At 40.2% G+C, this 19,183-nt stretch overlaps 2 protein-coding genes across 2 annotated transcripts; one reads left to right on the top strand and one right to left on the bottom strand.

Moving 5' to 3' along the window:
- The first annotated feature begins 843 nt into the window (after positions 1 to 843).
- On the top strand, positions 844 to 6,174 carry eif3jb (eukaryotic translation initiation factor 3, subunit Jb). The gene is made up of 8 exons (XM_034217301.1): positions 844 to 1,002; positions 1,154 to 1,242; positions 3,474 to 3,528; positions 3,651 to 3,754; positions 3,865 to 3,961; positions 4,380 to 4,550; positions 4,675 to 4,748; positions 5,038 to 6,174. The coding sequence occupies exons 1-8, from the start codon at positions 990 to 992 to the stop codon at positions 5,164 to 5,166; spliced, it is 732 nt and encodes a 243-aa protein (XP_034073192.1). The 5' UTR covers positions 844 to 989; the 3' UTR covers positions 5,167 to 6,174.
- cilp (cartilage intermediate layer protein, nucleotide pyrophosphohydrolase) lies at positions 6,134 to 12,292 on the bottom strand. The gene is made up of 9 exons (XM_034217287.1): positions 12,189 to 12,292; positions 11,223 to 11,392; positions 10,652 to 10,699; positions 10,296 to 10,565; positions 9,948 to 10,127; positions 9,521 to 9,826; positions 9,273 to 9,381; positions 9,000 to 9,148; positions 6,134 to 8,837 (listed from the first exon to the last, which is right to left on the bottom strand). The coding sequence occupies exons 2-9, from the start codon at positions 11,287 to 11,289 to the stop codon at positions 6,481 to 6,483; spliced, it is 3,486 nt and encodes a 1,161-aa protein (XP_034073178.1). The 5' UTR covers positions 11,290 to 11,392; positions 12,189 to 12,292; the 3' UTR covers positions 6,134 to 6,480.
- Positions 12,293 to 19,183: the final 6,891 nt, after the last annotated feature.

The raw sequence follows: 19,183 nt of genomic DNA, 5'->3' as shown, positions 1-19,183 counted from the left end.
GTGTAAAATAATATACAAGTATATTTATTTTTACTTTTTTAATTAACATTATAAGATAGCAGGTTAAATAAAACAATTATGGACAATGTATTAAAATCATTAAGTCAAGATAGATAGTAGATCAAGTTTCTGACTTTTTTTTACTAAAATTACAATTACAAATTTGACCTACTTACTAGCTAATTATTTTGTATTTATTATCTAATAATTTGAATTAAATCTGAAATTGTTGATTCATATTATGTTGATTTAAAAAAATACCATAACAACCCACACTTTATCAGCCTTGTTTGGCATTTGTGTCTGTGTTTTTTCTGTTTTCTGTAACAACCAAGCAGCAGGAATACAAATGATCAAACATTAATACTTTAAATTAAACTAATACATTGGTAAATATATAAAATGATTAAAAATGTTATACAAAATGATGTTGCTTATTAATATAGTTAATTTGTTTTAATGAAAATATTAAAAAACTGGTTCCCACTCCTCCAAAAAAAATCGCATTTATGAATGTATGTAATGTAGATATAGTTGTACTACTGCTGTTATATACCAAACGTCATCTACGACTACAAGATACATTTATTTTATGCTATAAATACTGTTGCTACTTATCTACCTAAATGTGTACTTCTGTACATTTTAATAATTGTATTTCAAATATTATGTGCATGCCTTTTTATTTAACAATGTTTTCTCTATCTATAATTTGCTGTAACATCTGTTGGAGGAGGAGGAATACAGTTACTCTGAATAAACAAAAACCTAGAATGGGATTGATTCGAAAATACTTAAATGGGTTATATGTAATTGTTTAAAATGTGATTACCCGGCCTACCATATCAGTGTCCAGTCGCCCGAAGAAGCCCAGGGAAGCAGCCAGGTCACAGGATCAGTGACGTCCAGAAGGTGGGAGCTGATTGTGAACCAACGGGCTGCCGCACAGACTGACTGCGAGCCTGTCAAACACAACCAACACAGCCAACATGGCGGACTGGGGTGAGCAACTTAAGTTATGAAGGATAGCTAACTGTTCATCATTCGCTTGTCACAGTCGTTGATTTACAAACCGCACGCTTTACCCGTTATTGTCAAACTCAGTCGTTAGATGTGGATTGCACTAACGAAGATCATGTTGTGGTTTTTACAGACGCTGAAACCTTCGAGCCGGAGGAGCCGAATAAAAAGGCGGCAGTGGTTGACAAATGGGAAGGCGAAGACGATGAAGACGACGTTAAGGTAAAGGAAAAAAGCTGAGATTTAAGTTAAAATCAGTGTCGCCGTTACTGTTGTTACTGCCGTTAGCTGGACCGATTGTTGTGTTTTAGCGGCGGTGCCATGCTTCATGTCAGGCTGCTGTCAGTCCTCCGTCCTGAGTTAGCTTTGTGCTAACGGAGGCTAACTCATGTGGCTCCATCAGTCAGTCTGTTAGCTACCGTTAGCCTGATAACTCGGCTTCCAAATGGCCTTAAAGCACCGATATCACAGTGAATGTTCACCAGTCAGTAAACGAGTGTGGATTAAAACTGATTAATGGACTCTTAATTGTATTTGCCTTTGTTTGTACGATATGAATAAGCAATGTTAATCTTGGATATACGGGCTAAATTCAGATAACGTAGCTAACATCTTACCGGGTCACTCAGCTAGCTATCAGTTCGCTATGAAAATAAGCTTTAGCTAACCTCGACGATAGAGGGCTTTAGAGTCCTTTTGTGGATGATATAGACAGTGATGTCATTGTTGCCCAAAGTGTGTTGCATTACATGATTACTTACTTATAATTTCTCCCGGATGCCTGAGTTTCATTCAACATAAGGCTGTTAGCGAGCTAACCAACTTTAGCCACAGTGAGATGTTATCATCATCCTAGTTGATGACTCAACTCAAGGCAAGGACGAGGCCTAGAACTTTCTAGAACTTGACAACAGGCAGATGGTATGAGACTCGATGCATAGCTGCTTTTCAGTTGGTTATTAGCTGTATGTCGTGATGGTTGTTGTCGAGAAACCTCTGATAATTGACCTAGGGAAAGTGCTGGTAGAGGCCTCTTCAATTGTTCAGTTTTCTGTCACATATGGTTCCCAAGCTAAAGACACTGTTGAGTCAATGTCCTCTACTATAGCTCAAACTGGTCAAGTCAGGGACTGACATAAATTGTTATTGTACAAAATATATTATTTTGTAATTTCAAGTGGATTGTATTAATGTGTTATTGAATTTACTGTAAGCTCAAATACAATAGCCTCCGTTCCATTATACCAATTGAGTTATTACGTATAAGTAAAGGGTGGATTTAAGTGATAACAATGATTATGTGGATATTGTAGAGCATTACAACACTGACTTATTTGTAGACTTTAATTACATGTTTTAACTTGGGCGTTGCATCAGTCCCTAGGACAATTGGAATGTGCTTAGGGCTGTGCCAAGTAGGACTGTTATTTTAACTATTAACAATTATTTCATATCCTAGTATTTATAATAATACATTCAAAACAACACGTCAAATAATATTTCCAATGTCCCCACTACAGTTTTATATTAGTTCTCAATTCTTTAAATGTTTTTAAACAAAAACTTGAGTTATTAGTAGATTCATCCATTTGATAATAAAATCATATAAATACAATCTGAACTGACTGAAATTGAGTTTTATATTGATAAGAATGAACCTCGACTCACCCAGCTTTGCATGCTTTTCTTGCATAAATGCCCGTGAACTGTACATAGTTATATGTACTGTAGTTACATTGGTTTATGCTGGAAACCGATCTGAACGCCTCATTATGCAGTACTTGAATTATTAGGAACATGGGTATTGTTTGTTAGTGAGGCTTGTTTGTAAAATTAAGGATGTTTATGGCTATTTTCTGCAATTCTCTGATTTGTGTATATATGTGATGGTGTCTAAGTGATGTACTGTTTATGTGCTATACGAAAAGTGAATTTACATTGTTAAAATGGGTAATATAATCTTTTTAACTGTTCCAATAGATGTTTTAACAGTCAGGTTATTCTAGTGTTGTTGCCTGTGTAACTTGGATGGTTAAAGGTGGGGTAGGTAAGTTTGAGAAACCGGCTCGAGATACACTTTTTGTTATATTCCATGGAATGCTCTTAACATCCCGATAGCAATGAATATCTTAAGTGCTTTGACAAAAAAAACATTAAAAAATGTCATCTGTGGAAGCCGTAGTACTGTAAAAAGCACGACCAATCATTTTAGCCGGCCTGGCTAAAGTAACTGGATGGCCTACCTGCCTGTCAGCCTTCCATCTGTGCACAAACTTATCTCGTGCCCTCAATGGTCATGTGTGAGTTTGTGTGTGTTGGAGGAGGGGCTCTGTAAGGAAGTGGCAGATTTTCTCCGGTTGTGTATTTTTTAATTCTAGCGCACTCGAGCTGGTTTCTCCGAAATTACCTACCCCACCTTTAAATGAAAAATGTTCCCACCTTTTTGTTCACAGGATAACTGGGATGATGACGAAGAAGAGAAGGAGAAAAGGGCAGCGATGAAAAAGGGTATGTATTTAATTTCCTCTTTGTTATTTTAAACTCTTTACATGATATGCTAATAAGTGGCATAGTTGTCTGCTTTCACTGCAAATTCATATGTGGTTTTATTCCATCATTTACATTTTCAGAGGCAAAGGTTTCTGAAAAAAAAAAGTTGAGTGAGAAGATCAAAGAGAAAGAAAACCGGTTAAAGAAAAAAGAGGAGGAGAAGATGAGAGAGTTGGAGGAAAATGTGAGTTGTTTTTTTTTTAAACCTCTTATGGCTTTAACAGTTTTATAATTCACAAACGTCTGTCATCTCTTAATAATGTTTTCCTTTTGACTTTGTATCTGTTCTTACAGGAAGAAGAGCTCTCTCCTGAAGAATTACTTGCAGATAAGTTAAGAGTGAAGAAATTACAGGAAGAAGCAGACTTGGAGCTAGCAAAAGATGCTTTTGGTAAGACATCATCACCCTTCAGACAAAAATGGAAATGCTCCTCTTTATCTTGAATTGCAAACATTTAAAAGCTTTCCAGAGTACACACTACTTCCTTTTTTTATGATCATGAAATTGCACCACTACTGCATACAAGAGTACGTAGTTTATGTTCGTATTTGTATGTTTAACTTGGCCTATGATGGTTCAAGTATATGCTTGATTGCTTCCTTGGTTGCTTTAACCATTTACATTAGAATTGGCTAATATTCTGGTGTTATGCAACATTTTGAATATCACAATAGGAACAGTATAATAATGGCTGAATTCCATTTACACCCTTGAGCATATAGTTAAAACGGTAATAATACAGGTCCAACACATGAACACAAGTATGGCTTTGCATCTGTGACTCTGTATGCCCATTTATTTTTTTCAGGTGTCAGCAGCACTGCAAGTAGTGTCACTGGGCTCGACGCTATGTGTCCATCTTCCAAAGAAGACTTTACAGAGTTTGAAAACAAGCTGAAGGAAAAGATATCCCAGTTTGAAACATCTGTGCATTATTCAAATTTCTTGGATTCTTTGTTTCGGGAACTCTGTATTTCATGTAAGAACACCATCTTGTACAAATGTTTTTCTGAACACATTTGATTATATCTCTTTATTACTGTATCTGTAACTTACATTAGAATCATTGCAGGCTTAACTTTTTTTCTTTCTCCCTCTAACAGTGGAAATAGAAGACTTGAAGAAAGTCAGTAATTCCCTGACAGCCCTACTTAGTGAAAAACAGAAACAAGAAAAGGTGATTGTCTTCATGCTTGTGATTTTTGATGTGTAGTTTATATTCAGTAGGGAGTGCTGTTCACTTTTCACATTCAAAGTCAATATAGAAATCAACTGCGTTATGCCGCTTCTGGTTGGTCGTTAAACATTTTTGTGGTTTCTACAGTTTGTGTTAACTTAATGGTGATATGTAACATGCACAATTGTGTTTGCAAGGTTGATTTAGAGAATTCAAGATTATAAGAATGTCCTAAATGCCTAGTCGTATTAAAATGACATTGTTTAAAGTGACCTATTTGCCTTTACAGCAAAACAAAGGAAAGAAGAAGAAGAAAGGGGTTGTAGCTGGAGGCGGATTGAAAGCACAGCTGAGAGATGACATGGAGTATGGAGAGTTTGATGGTGGCTACGCCCAAGACTATGAGGATTTCATGTGACACTGGCTCCACCACCTCGGCCCTTTCCCCCTCCCAACCCTCAGAAATGCAGCTGTACCTTCTTGTGCTGTCCAGTGCCATCCTGGAAAATCTGAACTATGTGTTGCCCCCTTCATTTTGCTTCTATGACCAGAGGGACTTTACCAGGGAGGATCCAATCTCACCAACTCTTTAATACATATGGAATTGCCTTTTCTGTCTCATTCAGCCTCGACTCACATCACGCATAATCTGTTGGGTGACCCAGCGTCAATAGAGAATACATTGTAACTGCTGCGGGGTCTGACTTTTGCAGGGCTAATTTTTCTTATTAAATGTTGCTCTTGTCAAAATATCAGATACAGTATTGCAGTTATAAGTAACGTGACATAGAAACACAAGGTTCTATGCTAATTCTTCAAGCAGAATGTATATATTCTAGGTCTCGCTTACCTGTGGATGGTATTCTTACAGGAAAGTATATAGTATCTATAACTTGCCAAATTCAGAACAATTATTCATCTTTATCTCTGGAAGGTTGAGTTGTGGATGATTTTGAGACTGACAACATGTAAGTAGTTGTTGTAATTTTACAGAGAGCACACGACTTTCAATGTAAGGTAAAAGGGATAGACAAGTATAATAAATGTGACTTTAAAACCTCACAGCCATTCTCTGAAAAAAAGTGTGAAGCAAAGAGTACTTAGGTATTTTTTGTGCATGACCAATGTAATTTACTAATTTGAATTCTAATGCAGGAAAAGTATGGATCAGGCTAGTGGATTAACTTGCTACGACTGGTCTCCTAATCATTGCTTCTGCAGGCTTGTATCAAGTGTGATGAGGAGCGGGGGCTTATGGGCTTCACCCCTTATGTCTTCATACGGGCTACAGTTTGTTGAAGGGGCATATGTTTCTTTTTCAAGCAATTTCAATGTTACATGGACAATTGGATATACACAATGTGGAAGAAACAGCATCTGCAGTGTTTTATAAGCATCTAATTTAATAAATCACTGGTCAAAACAATAGGTTGTGTTCTTGTTCTTGTTTATAAAATCAAGGAAATAAATGAATGCAATAACACAGCTCTGATTACTATGTTTAAGGCATGTGTAATAAATACTCTATTTACAGTTTCAAGTAAATATTTACCACAGTACAGGTGAACATTTAAGATAAAACAATGCAATTATTCCTCATGAAGATGATGCCAGACAGACTTTCTTTAGTTACATATTCAATTAATTGGAAAGGATATTCAATATATCATTAATCAAAAAGAAAGGTTAACCCTATCTACCTATCTTAGTAGCAGCCTTTTTTTAGTGTTGTTTAGCTCGTGGTCTTGGCACGCCGTCCTGTAGGATTTCTGGTGCTACGTCTGCTGCTGCGAGGTGCATTGGCCCTCTGCCGGCGTCGGTTCTGTCGGCCCTCTCCTCTCACAACGCTTGTTATTGTCTGACCTTGAGTATTCTGCAGAGCCTGGAAGACACTAGGGCTTGACACTTCATGATCTCCACAGATGAACGTCATCGCAACACCTTCATTGCTCTTCATGACACGAGACATACCATCAGAGGTGCCATCAAAACAGCGTCCAAGTGCAATTTCTTTGGCTGTGCGGGGGTCCTGGTCTGTCACCGTGTAAATTCCATAGTTGTGTCCAAGGGGGTCTAGAGGTCCTAGCATGGTGAACTCATTGGTGTCATTATTGACAGCAAGGGGCAGGTGATTGACCAGATACTCCTGAAGAATAGTGTTGACGTTATCTCTCTTACAGCTTCCTTGTGGAATAACCTTAATCAGGGTACGATCTACACGCTCTTGATCATACAGCATCCCACTGCACTTGAACTCCAGGCACACTGCTGACATTTTTGCCTGATCCATGTCACGGATGCTGCGAGTGTCTCGGAGTCCATACAGCTGGCCTACCGTCTTTGGGTGGGTGCCACCCGTGTTGCGGGACCGCACATTGATCTCATGTGGGCTATTGATTTTGACTTTGATGTAGCAGGCTCTGTATTCCATTGGCTTGGGCCACCAGCTCAGGTAGTCCTCGGTCCAGCTCATTGGGTCATCTTCATTGAAGGGCACTGTGTTGTAATCATAACGGTCTCCTTCTACTCTTGTGAAACGGAAGTGTGCCGCACTGAATGGAGCCTCCTCACATTCTTTCAACTTCTCAAATGCGTACACTGGTCCGTTGCTTTCCTCTGGAGCGTTGGAACCTGGTTTTGCCACATTAATGCTGAATGCAGTCTTTTTCACTCTGGGGTCTTCGTGGTCAGTCCTTCTGTAGTTCATCTTATCCAGATAAGGCTTGGGAACTCCAATGAGGTTGGGATTGAGTTTTGGAGACGAAGACACAGCCTCCAACTCCTCTCCTCCAAGGTTCGCCATGACATAGGCAGAGTAAGCATCAGCTTTTTGTTCATCGCAGAAGGCAGGAAGACATGCCCCATTGGAGCCAGTGATTACACTATCAAAACGGCCCCAGGCACGTGGGTTAGTGGAGAAGCCAGCTGTTGGCTCCATGTTGATAAGACTCACCACAACTCCCTCCACCTGCTCACTTGGCATGAAGCGTTCACTGCGGAAGGCCCTCACTTTCACATAACACCTGCGGTTCTCCGGGACATCCAGGTTAAAAAGACGTCTCTCTCTGATCTCCATGTTGCCAATCAGAAATGTTCTCTCCTCCCTTTTGCCTCTTCTTTTCTTCTCCACCTGCAGACTTCCTTCCTCCTCCCACAGGCCAGTTTCAGGGTTCAGTGACCACAGCTTCATGGTGTTGAGGTGCTCGGACATCTTCACCTGGGCTGAATCCAGGAACACCTTCACTTCACCTGCATTCAGGGGCTCATTGTTTTCCTCCCCCCTAAAGTCAACAGAGAACATCCCGTAGGTTCTCAGTGGCAAGGTATCTCCTTCATCTCCTACAAAGTTGAGATCACTTTGAGCTGCAGCAGCTGTGGAGACGTCTCTAGGGTCTAGGAACGTTACGCTGGCATTTACTTTACCAGTAAAGACTTCTCCCCTTTCTGTATAAAAGGAATAGGGAGGAATCTGGATTTGTACCATTGAATCCCGGCCCTCCGCCTCCCCAAGCTCCAGAGTGTTGATTTCTGTAGAGCTGATAGTAACAGGGGCTTTCTTTCTGAGAAGTTTGATCTCATGATAAACAGCTCCTCCTTTAGTGTTAAATGGAAGTACCTTTGTCGTGTTGATGAATTTCTGCATGTTGTCCACAAAAGTCAGGACTAGCCTCTCTGTGTCTGGAGGAACCTGGATGGAGAAGGTACCTTTGTATCCTGTGCGGCTGATTCGAACTCCATTCACAAAGACATGGCCAAACCTCATTGGCTCACCATTGTCTGCAGCAATGGCCCTACCATGCACAATGGCCTTGGTGTCCACACATTTCTGGCAGCCACATTCAGTCACGACCTTGGTAGGCAGTAGGTAGCCCTGGCATGTTAGCTGCCTCGCCGCCATCTTTTTGACACCACAGCAGTAAGTGACTTTGTCTTTGCACCTGATGCCATTGTCAAGCTGTCCAGAACATGTACTTGAGGGGCACTTGCCCACATTGTAGTAGAGAGAGTCTGTGCTGTTTTGGTAGCAGTCATGTGGAAGGCGGATGAGGTGGGATTCGGGCAGAGGATTACATGAGTGCTCATCCCAACCTGTGTACAAATCAAAATTATGATTTAGTTTGATCATACTGCAATCTCTGAGTTAAAATACAGTTCGAACAATAATTGATATTACTGTACTCAATCCTCACAGTATATGTATTTACATTCTTGCATATTTAATTTGTGTTCATCAATTTATTAAGAACACACCTAAGACTTTCAGTGTAGCTGGTTTGGTCTTAATAGCCCCAGAGGAACCACTGGCTCTGCAGTAGTACTCCCCAGTCTGCTCAAGACGCAGGTTTCTTAGGACCAAGGTGCTCTCAGAGTGTTTCTCCAAGAGACTCTCATTATGAAACCTGTTGGTTCACACAAAAACAAAGAGAAGCTTCAAGTGTTCAGTATACCATATCATTCAGACAGTAGATGCATCTATGTGACTCAATAACATGTGTACTATAATTTCACTATAACAAGTCCTACCATTGGTACTTGTCGGGTTGTGGTGTTCCCGCCACTTTGCAGCAGAAGGCGGCCGTTTGTCCCTGCCTCCTGGCCTTGCTCTCAGGGTTGCTCAAAACATGAAGCTTCTCTGAAAAATTGATGATCAAATAACATTAACTATTATCTCCTGTGCATGCTTAACAACTCATCAGTAGCAGGCAGTTCAAAATTAACATTTTGGTGAACAGCAATCAAATGTTTTAGTGTGAATAGTGTTTATTGTGTACCTGTTCTTTTTAGCTGGATAGTTAGGACAGAGGTGCGTTCAGCACTGTAAGGCACAACAACGCTGAAGGGGGCGTGACCCTGCAGAGTGACAGTTATGGTGGTGTTGCCATCAGGGCAGATACCAGGGATGCGAAAATGCCCGTTGTGGTCGCTAAGGGTAAGGAGTTTCTCATTGCGAAGGAGGGTAGCCCCTTCAGCTGTGAGACCTCCAGCACCTCGAACAGACCCCAGCAGGATGTGCTCTTCACACATGCATGCGTCACACTCAGCATTCACCTTCCCCATCCCACATTGCAGGGTGCAATCTAAAGAGAAGAGTAACACAAGGTTAGCCATTCTGTGAATGCCGTGTCTCTTAGATTTAAAGATAAATTAAATGACAATTGAAAGAGATGGGTTTGTCTGACTAAACCAGGGCTGATGCACCTGTTTCAGGGCACTCAGGTCCATCGCATGGTTTCGCTTCCAATTTAGGTCCACTGCAAGGTACAGAGCTAGATTCACAGTTTCTGGATCTTTGTTGGAGTCCCACCTGACCACAGAGGGCCGGGCATACACTCCAGTCTGACCACCGTCCCCAGGTACCCTGAATGTTCACACTGTCATCTGTTGGAAAAGAGAGCACAACAAACAGTCAAACGTGTATCACCAGCAAATCTATAAATCAGACTTTTCAGGCAAAAATATGTAGACTGTATAGTCCTGCTTTAAAACGGACACTAACTTTTGGTGACTAAAGGAATACTTAAGTTGTGGAATAAAAAGATGTTTGACCTTTGGGACAGAGGAAACGGACTGCATAGTTGGAGCAGTTGCGTTCAGGACCCTGCTCCTCATTGAGGCACCAGAAGCCCACAGTGGGGTCTGCATGCACCGTCTCCCCAGTTTCACGGGCTGGGACCCATTCAGTGGTTCTGGCTTCGATTGCAAGGGGGGTCTGGCACACTCGGGAACGGTAGTAGAAACGAATGGCCTCCAGCTGCTCATAGTCTCCACGGCCTCCGGGGTGATCAACATTGAACCATGTCGTCCACTCATGGTTGTCTGGAGAGAGTACAGAAACCTGTTAGGAATGTCTCTCAATAAACAGAAAAAATTACATATTTGTTTTAATTTCAAATAAGAGTAACCATGGTGCTCTGAAGGGATTGACTCTTTGTTGTCTCTTCTCCATGATCCTGCAAGACAAAAACGTGTCACAAATGTCTTGGATGTATCTCAAAGGTTTTTTTGTACCACGCATTACATTATTATCTGACAATCAAAGTTTTAACCTCCAAGTTCTAACCTTAAGTTGTAGAAATTGTTTGAGTTCCAGAGAGATGTTTTACGAACCTGACATTTTTCGAGTTTGTTGCAGTTGGTGCAGTGCCATGTATTTGTAATATCAAAGCAAACTGATCTTCAAATGCAGCTGTTTTGAACATAAAGGCTGACCAGCCTTGATACTGATTGAGAAAACCTGGTCAGACTAACAAAAATAAAGTATGGGGAAACATGGATTTGGATTTTACGTTCACTAAACACACATTAACATTGACTTTGACTGTACATTATTGTTTTTATCAGCCAGGCCCTCTCATTGTTCACACTCCTACATATTTTTACATTTACATTTCTGTAATCTATGTTTGTAGGGAGGCTTCTGTGTTTTCTGGTAGCTATGTGCCAAAAACAACTGGGTATTGTTGATTGACCCACCTTGAGCTGTGACACCAGTGGCTGTGGTGATTCCCAGGATGAGAAGAAGAAGAGGCCTCATCGACATTTTCACACACTGCCTCTACGTCCGACCCTTGAACTTTCACCTCTCCTAATGCTAATTCACACCAGGAGCTCCACAGAAAATAGAGTCCAGCAACAGAGCCTCGCTGATGGCACAATGAAGATAAAAAGATGGTAAAACATAACAAAAACTAATAATCAATGTTGCATTTAACTCTACTTTAATTAACTCAACACATGCCTTACATACCTGTAGATACGAGTAAATTAATTATTCGTTATAAAAACACAAGTGTTTTACTTTGCATAGTAACACTTCAATAGTTCACCTATGAAACAAAAAATGTTTCTCTAAGAATCATTTCAATCATAGTCGTCTATCTGAGAGGAAAAACATGTTCCTATGGAAACCCCCACTCAGATTTCACATCTGTGTTAGCCATCACCATTTGTCACTGGAGCACTCAAACATTTCTGCATCCACAGACGAAACACTGGCGAAACAATCCAAACACCCACACACACACGGTTTGCATTTGTACACTTTCAGCTTTAAAATAAAAATTACTTGGAACAATTGTACATGCTAGAATTATCAGTCCCCTTTGCTTTTTTAGGCAGCATGGGTTACATGCAATAGTTTGAGTGCAGTTATCGCAATAAAAGTTATTGGCTGACACGCCGATTACCAAAAGACATCTGATTTAAATGTATTGTACATAATTTACAATACAAATATTACAAAATACAGGTTTTGAAATTCAAATGTTAGGTCTGCTTGCAATTTACTTTTAATGTAAAACATCTATTTATTTTCTGTTAACATTTTTAAACATATATAAATTGAATTCAGATTGTGATAATCCTCTAAATTATTTTAAAGTACATGGTTTGCAGATTGATATAAACACATGTTTATTTAATAAACTGTTTCTTCCTTACCTTCTTGTTGAGTGCACTTTCTGTATAGAAATGTCCTTCTTTACTCTTTCCTTATATTTCTCTGTCCTCCTCCTGTGTTCCTCACTCTGGTTGGACTCACTCCCTCACTGTCTCTTTTATACCTCCCTGCTCCAGCAGCCCTCCCTCCTCTTGGCATTGAGCCACATTGTCTTTTGATTACACTTTTATCCTCATCATTTATCACCTTCATTGTACAACCATGACACCCAATGGTTTTTTAATAGTACTACGTATGAAAGAAGGACAGTCAGGGGGTCTCAATTACAATTGCATGGTGTTAATAAATAGACCCCCACTGCCATATTTGAGATCAATGGTGATTGGTTGAGTAAAGAGGGGCTCTTCTCCTCTGCTCTCTGTCTGTACTGTGCATGCAGAATATAGCCTGATAAAAAAAGATCCAGTATATTATACTCAGTACTCGAGTTGAGGGGGGATGAGGGGGGATAGCATCCCCCCTGAAATAAAAACGGTCAAAAATCATCCCCCTTCTAAAACTGCCATCCCCCCTTTCCATCCCTTATGTCATTTTATCAATGAACTTGGCACTGGTATTACTGCTATTTCAACATTAATTTTGCGCATATTGAGTCAAATACTGTGGGCGAGGGAGCACGCACACATGCAATGACATTTTTACGAAGTCACTGACGCTATGCTATGCGAGTGCCCTAGAGGGCGCCAGAGCGCCGTGATGCGCCTGTTTGATTGATGCCAGAAGCTGCATAGCAGCACTAGCGCAGGTAACGGTCATCACAATGGCCAAGCGACCAGAAGGACAACGCGATCTGAGGGACTTCATATTTAAAAAGACTAAAAATAACATTTCAGGTAAGTCGAGAGTCAGTAATCTTAGTCATTACTCATTACTTTAGTCACCAAAGGCGGAATCTATGGACATAAGCAGCAATAACAACTTAGTTTAGCTACGTTTTCTCTCTCGTGTTAGCTAGCTAGCTAACTAATGCTAGCTAGCTAACTAAAAGATGAGGACTTGAACTTCATTAGCTAACTAGGCTAGCATTAACGTCAGCTAATCATGTTAAAAAGAGGAACACGACAAGGGACACTGACATAACGTCAACATAGGCCGAGTTGGGAGTGAGAATTCAGAAGCTAACAGAATTGAAGGTTTGATAACTATTCATTATAAGATAATTAACTCTTTCCCAGTGCATTTTTGGGCATTTCTATTAATCTCTGGAGACTCACAGAATATTTTGTTATATGAATATTTAAATAGTGATATTAAAAGGAAGGTGAGAAACTCCTTTTTCAGCCCCAAAACTGTTATTAGCCTATTATATCCAAACTTGAATGTTGGGCATTTTAATGAAAATATGTAGTTTTCTTAAAAATCAACTAGAAGAGTAATGTCACCTGTTTGCATAAGAAGTCTGCTCAGTCATTGTATCAAAACCATAATGACCTTGTTTTCCTCACATAGAGCACAACCATGGCCAGGAAGCAGGACATGACACAGCATGAGCGAAGAGCTAGAGGAGGAACAGGTTTGATCATTCTTAATTCTACATGTTGGGTTAAGACACTGTTATTTTTCAATTGGCCTAATACAGCTCATTATGTCAGTGGACAAGAGGCAAATTAGTTTTATTATCGTTTTTTGTTTTTGTAGTGGAAAGAAAAAGAGAGGAGGAAGCAGCAGCAGGGCAAGATAGTGCTGAAGAAGATAGTGCAGAAGAAACACGCATCCCAGATTCTGACGGCCCAAGTTACCAGGGAGAGAGCAATAATGATCAAGATATCCCTGAATGCTGGACATCTAACATGTTAAGAGAGAAAACTAAGCAATACCCATGGCTAATATGCCAAAACAAAAAACTTGGTTGTCTAACTTGCCAGAAGATAAAAGCAGTTGGGCCAAATGCTGGTGGGAGCCAGGTGCATATGCTGATGAGTGGTCTAAAGTTAAAGTAACAGCCTATGGTGCAACGAGAGCAGCACAGCTGCAGTCTCTTCGGAAGAAGATACACAAGCATAGAATGTCAGACTATCATCAAGCAGCTGAGAAAACCATGGAAACGGCAAAAGAAAAAATAATGGAAACGTTGACTTCAGATATGCAGAGGGATCACTTCTTAACTACTGATCGAGTATTTCGCACAGTTTACAAGATTGTGAAATCCGCAAGGCCTTTCACAATCTATCTACCAACTGATATTGATCTGCAAGTCAATGGACTTGACATGGGAAGAACTTTACATTCAGACTATTCCTGTGCAACAATCAGCCGACACATAGGAAGTGAAATGAGAAAGAGAGTAGTCCTTCAAAGTGGAACAAAATGTTCTGTTCTGATAGATGAATCTACAACTGACAGTAAAAAATCAGTTTTGATCATTTATATTAGAGCAAGCCTAGGGATGAGTGAAGAGCCACTAACATTCTTCTTGGATCTAGTTGAGCTTTCTGCTACCAATGCAGATGGACTTTATCAAGCTCTGATGAATAACCTGTCACACGCTTATCTGAAGCTATTATGAAGGAGCGCTTTGTTTGCTTTGCTTCAGACGGAGCGTCCGTCATGCTTGGAAGTAAATCAGGTGTTGCAACCAAACTTGTTGAAAAGTTTCCCAACGTGATGGTGTGGCACTGCATGAACCATCGTCTTGAGTTGAGTGTTGGAGATGCTGTTGAGGAAATTGCAGGGATGAATGATTTCCAGTTTTTCTTTGACAAAATATACAGTCTCTATCATGCATCCGCCAAAAACCACCACGAGCTCACTGAATGTTGTGAGGACCTTGCATTACAGTGTCTGAACATAGGGAGAATTCTCAGCACTAGATGGGTGGCATCCAGTTATAGGACCATTAAAGCTGTATGGCAACAGTACCCAGCGCTCCACAAGCACTTTTCTGATGCCTCAGTTGATCCTAAAAGAAGATCAACAGAGAGATGCATGTTCAGTGGTTTAGCAAATCGCCTCTCTAATGCAACCTTTGTCCATAATCTTGGAGTCATGTATGATGCTTTAGAAGAGCTGTCTGAATTCTCGCTCTCCCTTCAAGACAGAAACATGACGCTCCCCAAGGCCGAAGCAAGTCTCAGTCGGCAGATCCGCGTGTTAAAGTCAATGGCACAGCAACCTGGACCAAGGGCAGAGGAGACTCAGACAGCAGGGGATTTGAGGAGTGCCACTGACAAATAATTCAAGGTACAGCAGAGAAATAAACCACCAACGTTGTTTTCATGCCTTGGCTGCTAGTATTGAGACGAGAATGGGTTGCCTGCCTGGTAAACAGAGAAGCAAGGAAGAATACCAGAGCTTTCTTAACAACGTCAAAGTGCTGCAGCCGTCTAGCTGGCCAGATGCGTGTGGAGTTCGTTATGCTGAAAAGGAAATACAGCAACTCTGCACCTTTTTCAAGCTTGATAATGGCAGACAAATTCAGAGAGGGATGAGGGAATATATTGACATGGTCAGACTCAAAACTGTTGATGAAATGATACCACCAGCACCAGAAGAGCTGAAACCCCTCCTCAAGCAGTGAACACTGGTCATCTCCACAGCTGAGTGTGAACGTGGGTTTAGTCAGATGAACATTTTAACCACAACTAGAATCTCCCTAGAGGTGAAAAGCATGTCAGCCTTGCATCAAGTGTGTTGGCCCTCCACTGAACAAATTCAGACCAGATGTATATGTCAATACTTGGCTTCAAAGCCATTGCTTAGCTAACAATCCGAAAGCAAGAGCCAGAAAAATTGAGACCAAAAAGCATGATTATGAAAATCTTTGGAAACTTCTATGAGATGGGGGAGAGTGGAGTATACTGTAGGCAGCCATTGACAACATTGGTCCTATTTTGTATTATCTTATCACTTAATGCCCTGTTAAAAAAAGTAACATTGGGAATGTTAAAGGAATGGTATGCTCATGACACTCATTTTTAAATAATTATCATCCGATAAAACAGACCAGTCTCTGCCAGTCTCTCTTTTTTTTTTTTTAATCCGATGACATTATCAGTGATTTTAAACGGATTAATTACCGAAATAACATCAACACTGTGGGCGGCGCCATTTTACCGGACGTGACGTAAACCATGCGTTTGGTTTCGAGGACACGTTGATGTTCATGTTATTTACTGTAGTTACTCTCTTCAAATATGCCTCATTGTATCGCGAAACATTGACACAATTCTGATAGGAACAATCCACAGAATGCTCGGTTCCATCTGTTGCCAAAAGGTAAGCGTAGGAAGTACGTTCGGAGGCAGTGGCTAGCGAAATGTGGCCGGCCCGAACCGAAAGATCCACAGGCGCATCTATGCAGCGAACATTTCAAGTTTCCGGACGACTACTATGAGTATGATAAAACATAACATGGGATTTATTGAACAACCATTACTTAATGGAGATGCAGTACCATCGGTCTTTCTGGTGTCATCACCGACCAGGACACCAGTTCGGCCAGTTGAGAAATCGCCCTCTGCAAGTGTGAAGCGACGGAGGACCAGAAGTAGTGCTCGGAGTAAGAATAAGGTATGTTATGGCGCATTTCCATTGCAGCGGGTAGCCCCGTTTAAACGTCCTTTATCGTCCAGGCCAGTTTTTGGTGGCCTTTCCATATAGCGTAGTACCGGCTAGTGGGTATTTCCCCCCAGTTTTTCCGGCCCCATAAAATCGTGGTTCTAGGGCCAGGGACAACGAGGCTGAGTATGCTAAACTAGAGAGGGAATCGCTAGCAAGGGTGGTACTACATGCATACATATCTAGTAATCAAAATCATTGTATCTACTAAGTAGTACTAAGTAGGCTCGAACCTGTATGGCTGAATTCCCCCATCCAATCTCTTCATATTGCTCAAAACTTCGCCATGTTTTCGTGTGTTTACAAAGTGAACGCATGGATGACGTCACGACCATCACGTGACTACTGAAAATGGGCAAAATGGCAGCGGCCTGACGGAATATACAGGTTTTGATAAAAAAGAGCTATAAAATCATTATTTACCGGGCAATATCGCTGATTTCTTCAGGGTATGGTTTAAACATAATGTTTCACTAAATACTGAAGTTTTGATTAATTATCTAATGAGTGGAGCATTCCTTTAACATAAAAGATTTGTATTTGAACTGCAATAAAATGATGACAGATCCATATTTTTCTAATTTTCTAAGTGTTTAATTTACATAATTAATCACGATACAAAATTAACCCTTTAGATACCAGTTTTGATCGTATTCCAGTAACTGCTTTTTTGAAAAAATACACTAATTCAATATTCTAAAAACAAATTTGACTTTATTATTAGTATCATCAGCTGATCCATCTGAATAATAAATGAGAAGATTGATTTTGGTGCATTTTAACTTTTTGTATAATGTCAGATTGAACAAAAAGGTACGTTGGGACTGTTAACCTACACGATTTGTACCATAGACTTCCATTATAACCACATTTTTTGATCCCCTCCCCCCCTTTAAATTAAAGTGAAAATAAGTTTGTTTGCACTAATTGTCCTCTGCATTTGACCCTAAATGTTAGTGGTGCCATGGCAGCCCGGGGACCGACTCCAATTCTGAGGTGCCTTGGTCAAGAGCAATGGCAGGAGTATCTGAACATCCATAACATGCATGTTGTTTTAGGAGTATAATAATTATCTTTATGCTGGTTGGTCTCCCACCCTCTGCGGGTTATCAGCACAAATTATGTCCCCATATGATAAAATCCACCATCCCCCCTGATTTATTTTTACAACTTGAGTACTGATTATACTAGCATTACAATATGCCTTAGTTATGGTCAGTTGTTTTAAATAAAACACTATCAGACTTGAACATTCAAATATACATTTGGTTCTTGATTATTATTTTTTTTTTGTAATGTTACGTGTTTAGGAAACAGGGTATGTTGACAGCAATAAATGACAAACTTAGTTTAGACCGCCTGTGATAGAGAGGGGACTGGTTGTGTGATTTATTCAAATGATTTCAACATTTAAAAAACTTCTCTTTTTAAAGTACACAGATAGAAAAACTATTCTAATTTGATTTGAGGGAAATGCTCAAATAGTTCATTTTTTCTTTCTATGTATCTACATGTTGTTATGACATGCATAACACTGTTGGGTGATTTGCCTGAGGCCATTCTCAACGTCTGCAATCACATAGAGGAAACACCAATTTATGCTACCTACACAGCAACCCCACAAAACCTCACATTGACTTGTTATGTAAAAAATCTCACCATAGCGAGATTTTTTAGCCCAGTCACCTTGAATTTTTTAGGATTGGGGGTCGTGTTGATCACAATAAAAACACCCTCTATTGTTTTATTATGAGTTCACATTGTTTCGTCTATAGGATCTATATTATAGAGAAAAAAGGCTGTGGTGGGAGAGGCATCAGAGAGACAGGGAGCGGATGTGGAGCAGCAGTTTCTAAATGTCATGTCTGTAAAAGATCCTGTAAAGTCGTCACTATCTGTTGTTTTCTCCACACAACATTCATTAGCTGACCTCATCCTGTCAATTACAGGCCCTGCACCTCCTCCTTTCAGTTCCCAGGAAAGGTGAGGGGACAAATGACTGGTGTCTGCGGCAAATGTTACATAAAGTACTTTGTGCAGGTAGTTCAAGGTACTTGACATGAAGACAGCGTGAGGGGAAAATATTCAGTTCAACAAGTACAACCTTTGTTTACTTCCACCAATGACTGTGTTTCCTCAGCAGAGGGGTCATTGTGGTATCAAGAATGACAAAGAACCAAAGCAATGCACGAGGGAAATCACTGAAGCCACATACAGTATATGATCAATGCAGACTTTTTTCAGTACAGGAAAATAACTACTTTTGAAAAAACTCAATTTGACTGCTGTTTTCATATTGCCTGCTTGTCTCAAAGCCATGAAATATCAGAACAACAAGTACAAACATTCTCATTAACATGGTCTTACTTTGGTCCTGATATCATAATTGCACAGAAATGGTTAACATCCATCTCAGTTA

This window comes from Gymnodraco acuticeps, unplaced genomic scaffold (assembly GCF_902827175.1).
Source record: "Gymnodraco acuticeps unplaced genomic scaffold, fGymAcu1.1, whole genome shotgun sequence".
Taxonomy (NCBI): Eukaryota; Metazoa; Chordata; class Actinopteri; order Perciformes; family Bathydraconidae; genus Gymnodraco; species Gymnodraco acuticeps.
This window is presented reverse-complemented; position numbering and strand designations above follow the sequence as displayed.

Bases quoted from the DNA above. Each gene is read 5' to 3' on its own strand.
- eif3jb (XM_034217301.1), top strand. The intron at 3,962-4,379 runs GTAAGACATCAT...TATTTTTTTCAG, and splicing joins GCTAGCAAAAGATGCTTTTG to GTGTCAGCAGCACTGCAAGT. The intron at 4,551-4,674 runs GTAAGAACACCA...TCCCTCTAACAG, and splicing joins TCGGGAACTCTGTATTTCAT to TGGAAATAGAAGACTTGAAG.
- cilp (XM_034217287.1), bottom strand. From the start codon at position 11,289: ATGTCGATGAGGCCTCTTCTTCTTCTCATCCTGGGAATCACCACAGCC. The intron at 10,700-11,222 runs GTGGGTCAATCA...TTTGTCTTGCAG, and splicing joins CACTGGTGTCACAGCTCAAG to GATCATGGAGAAGAGACAAC. The intron at 9,382-9,520 runs GTACACAATAAA...TCAATTTTTCAG, and splicing joins TATCCAGCTAAAAAGAACAG to AGAAGCTTCATGTTTTGAGC.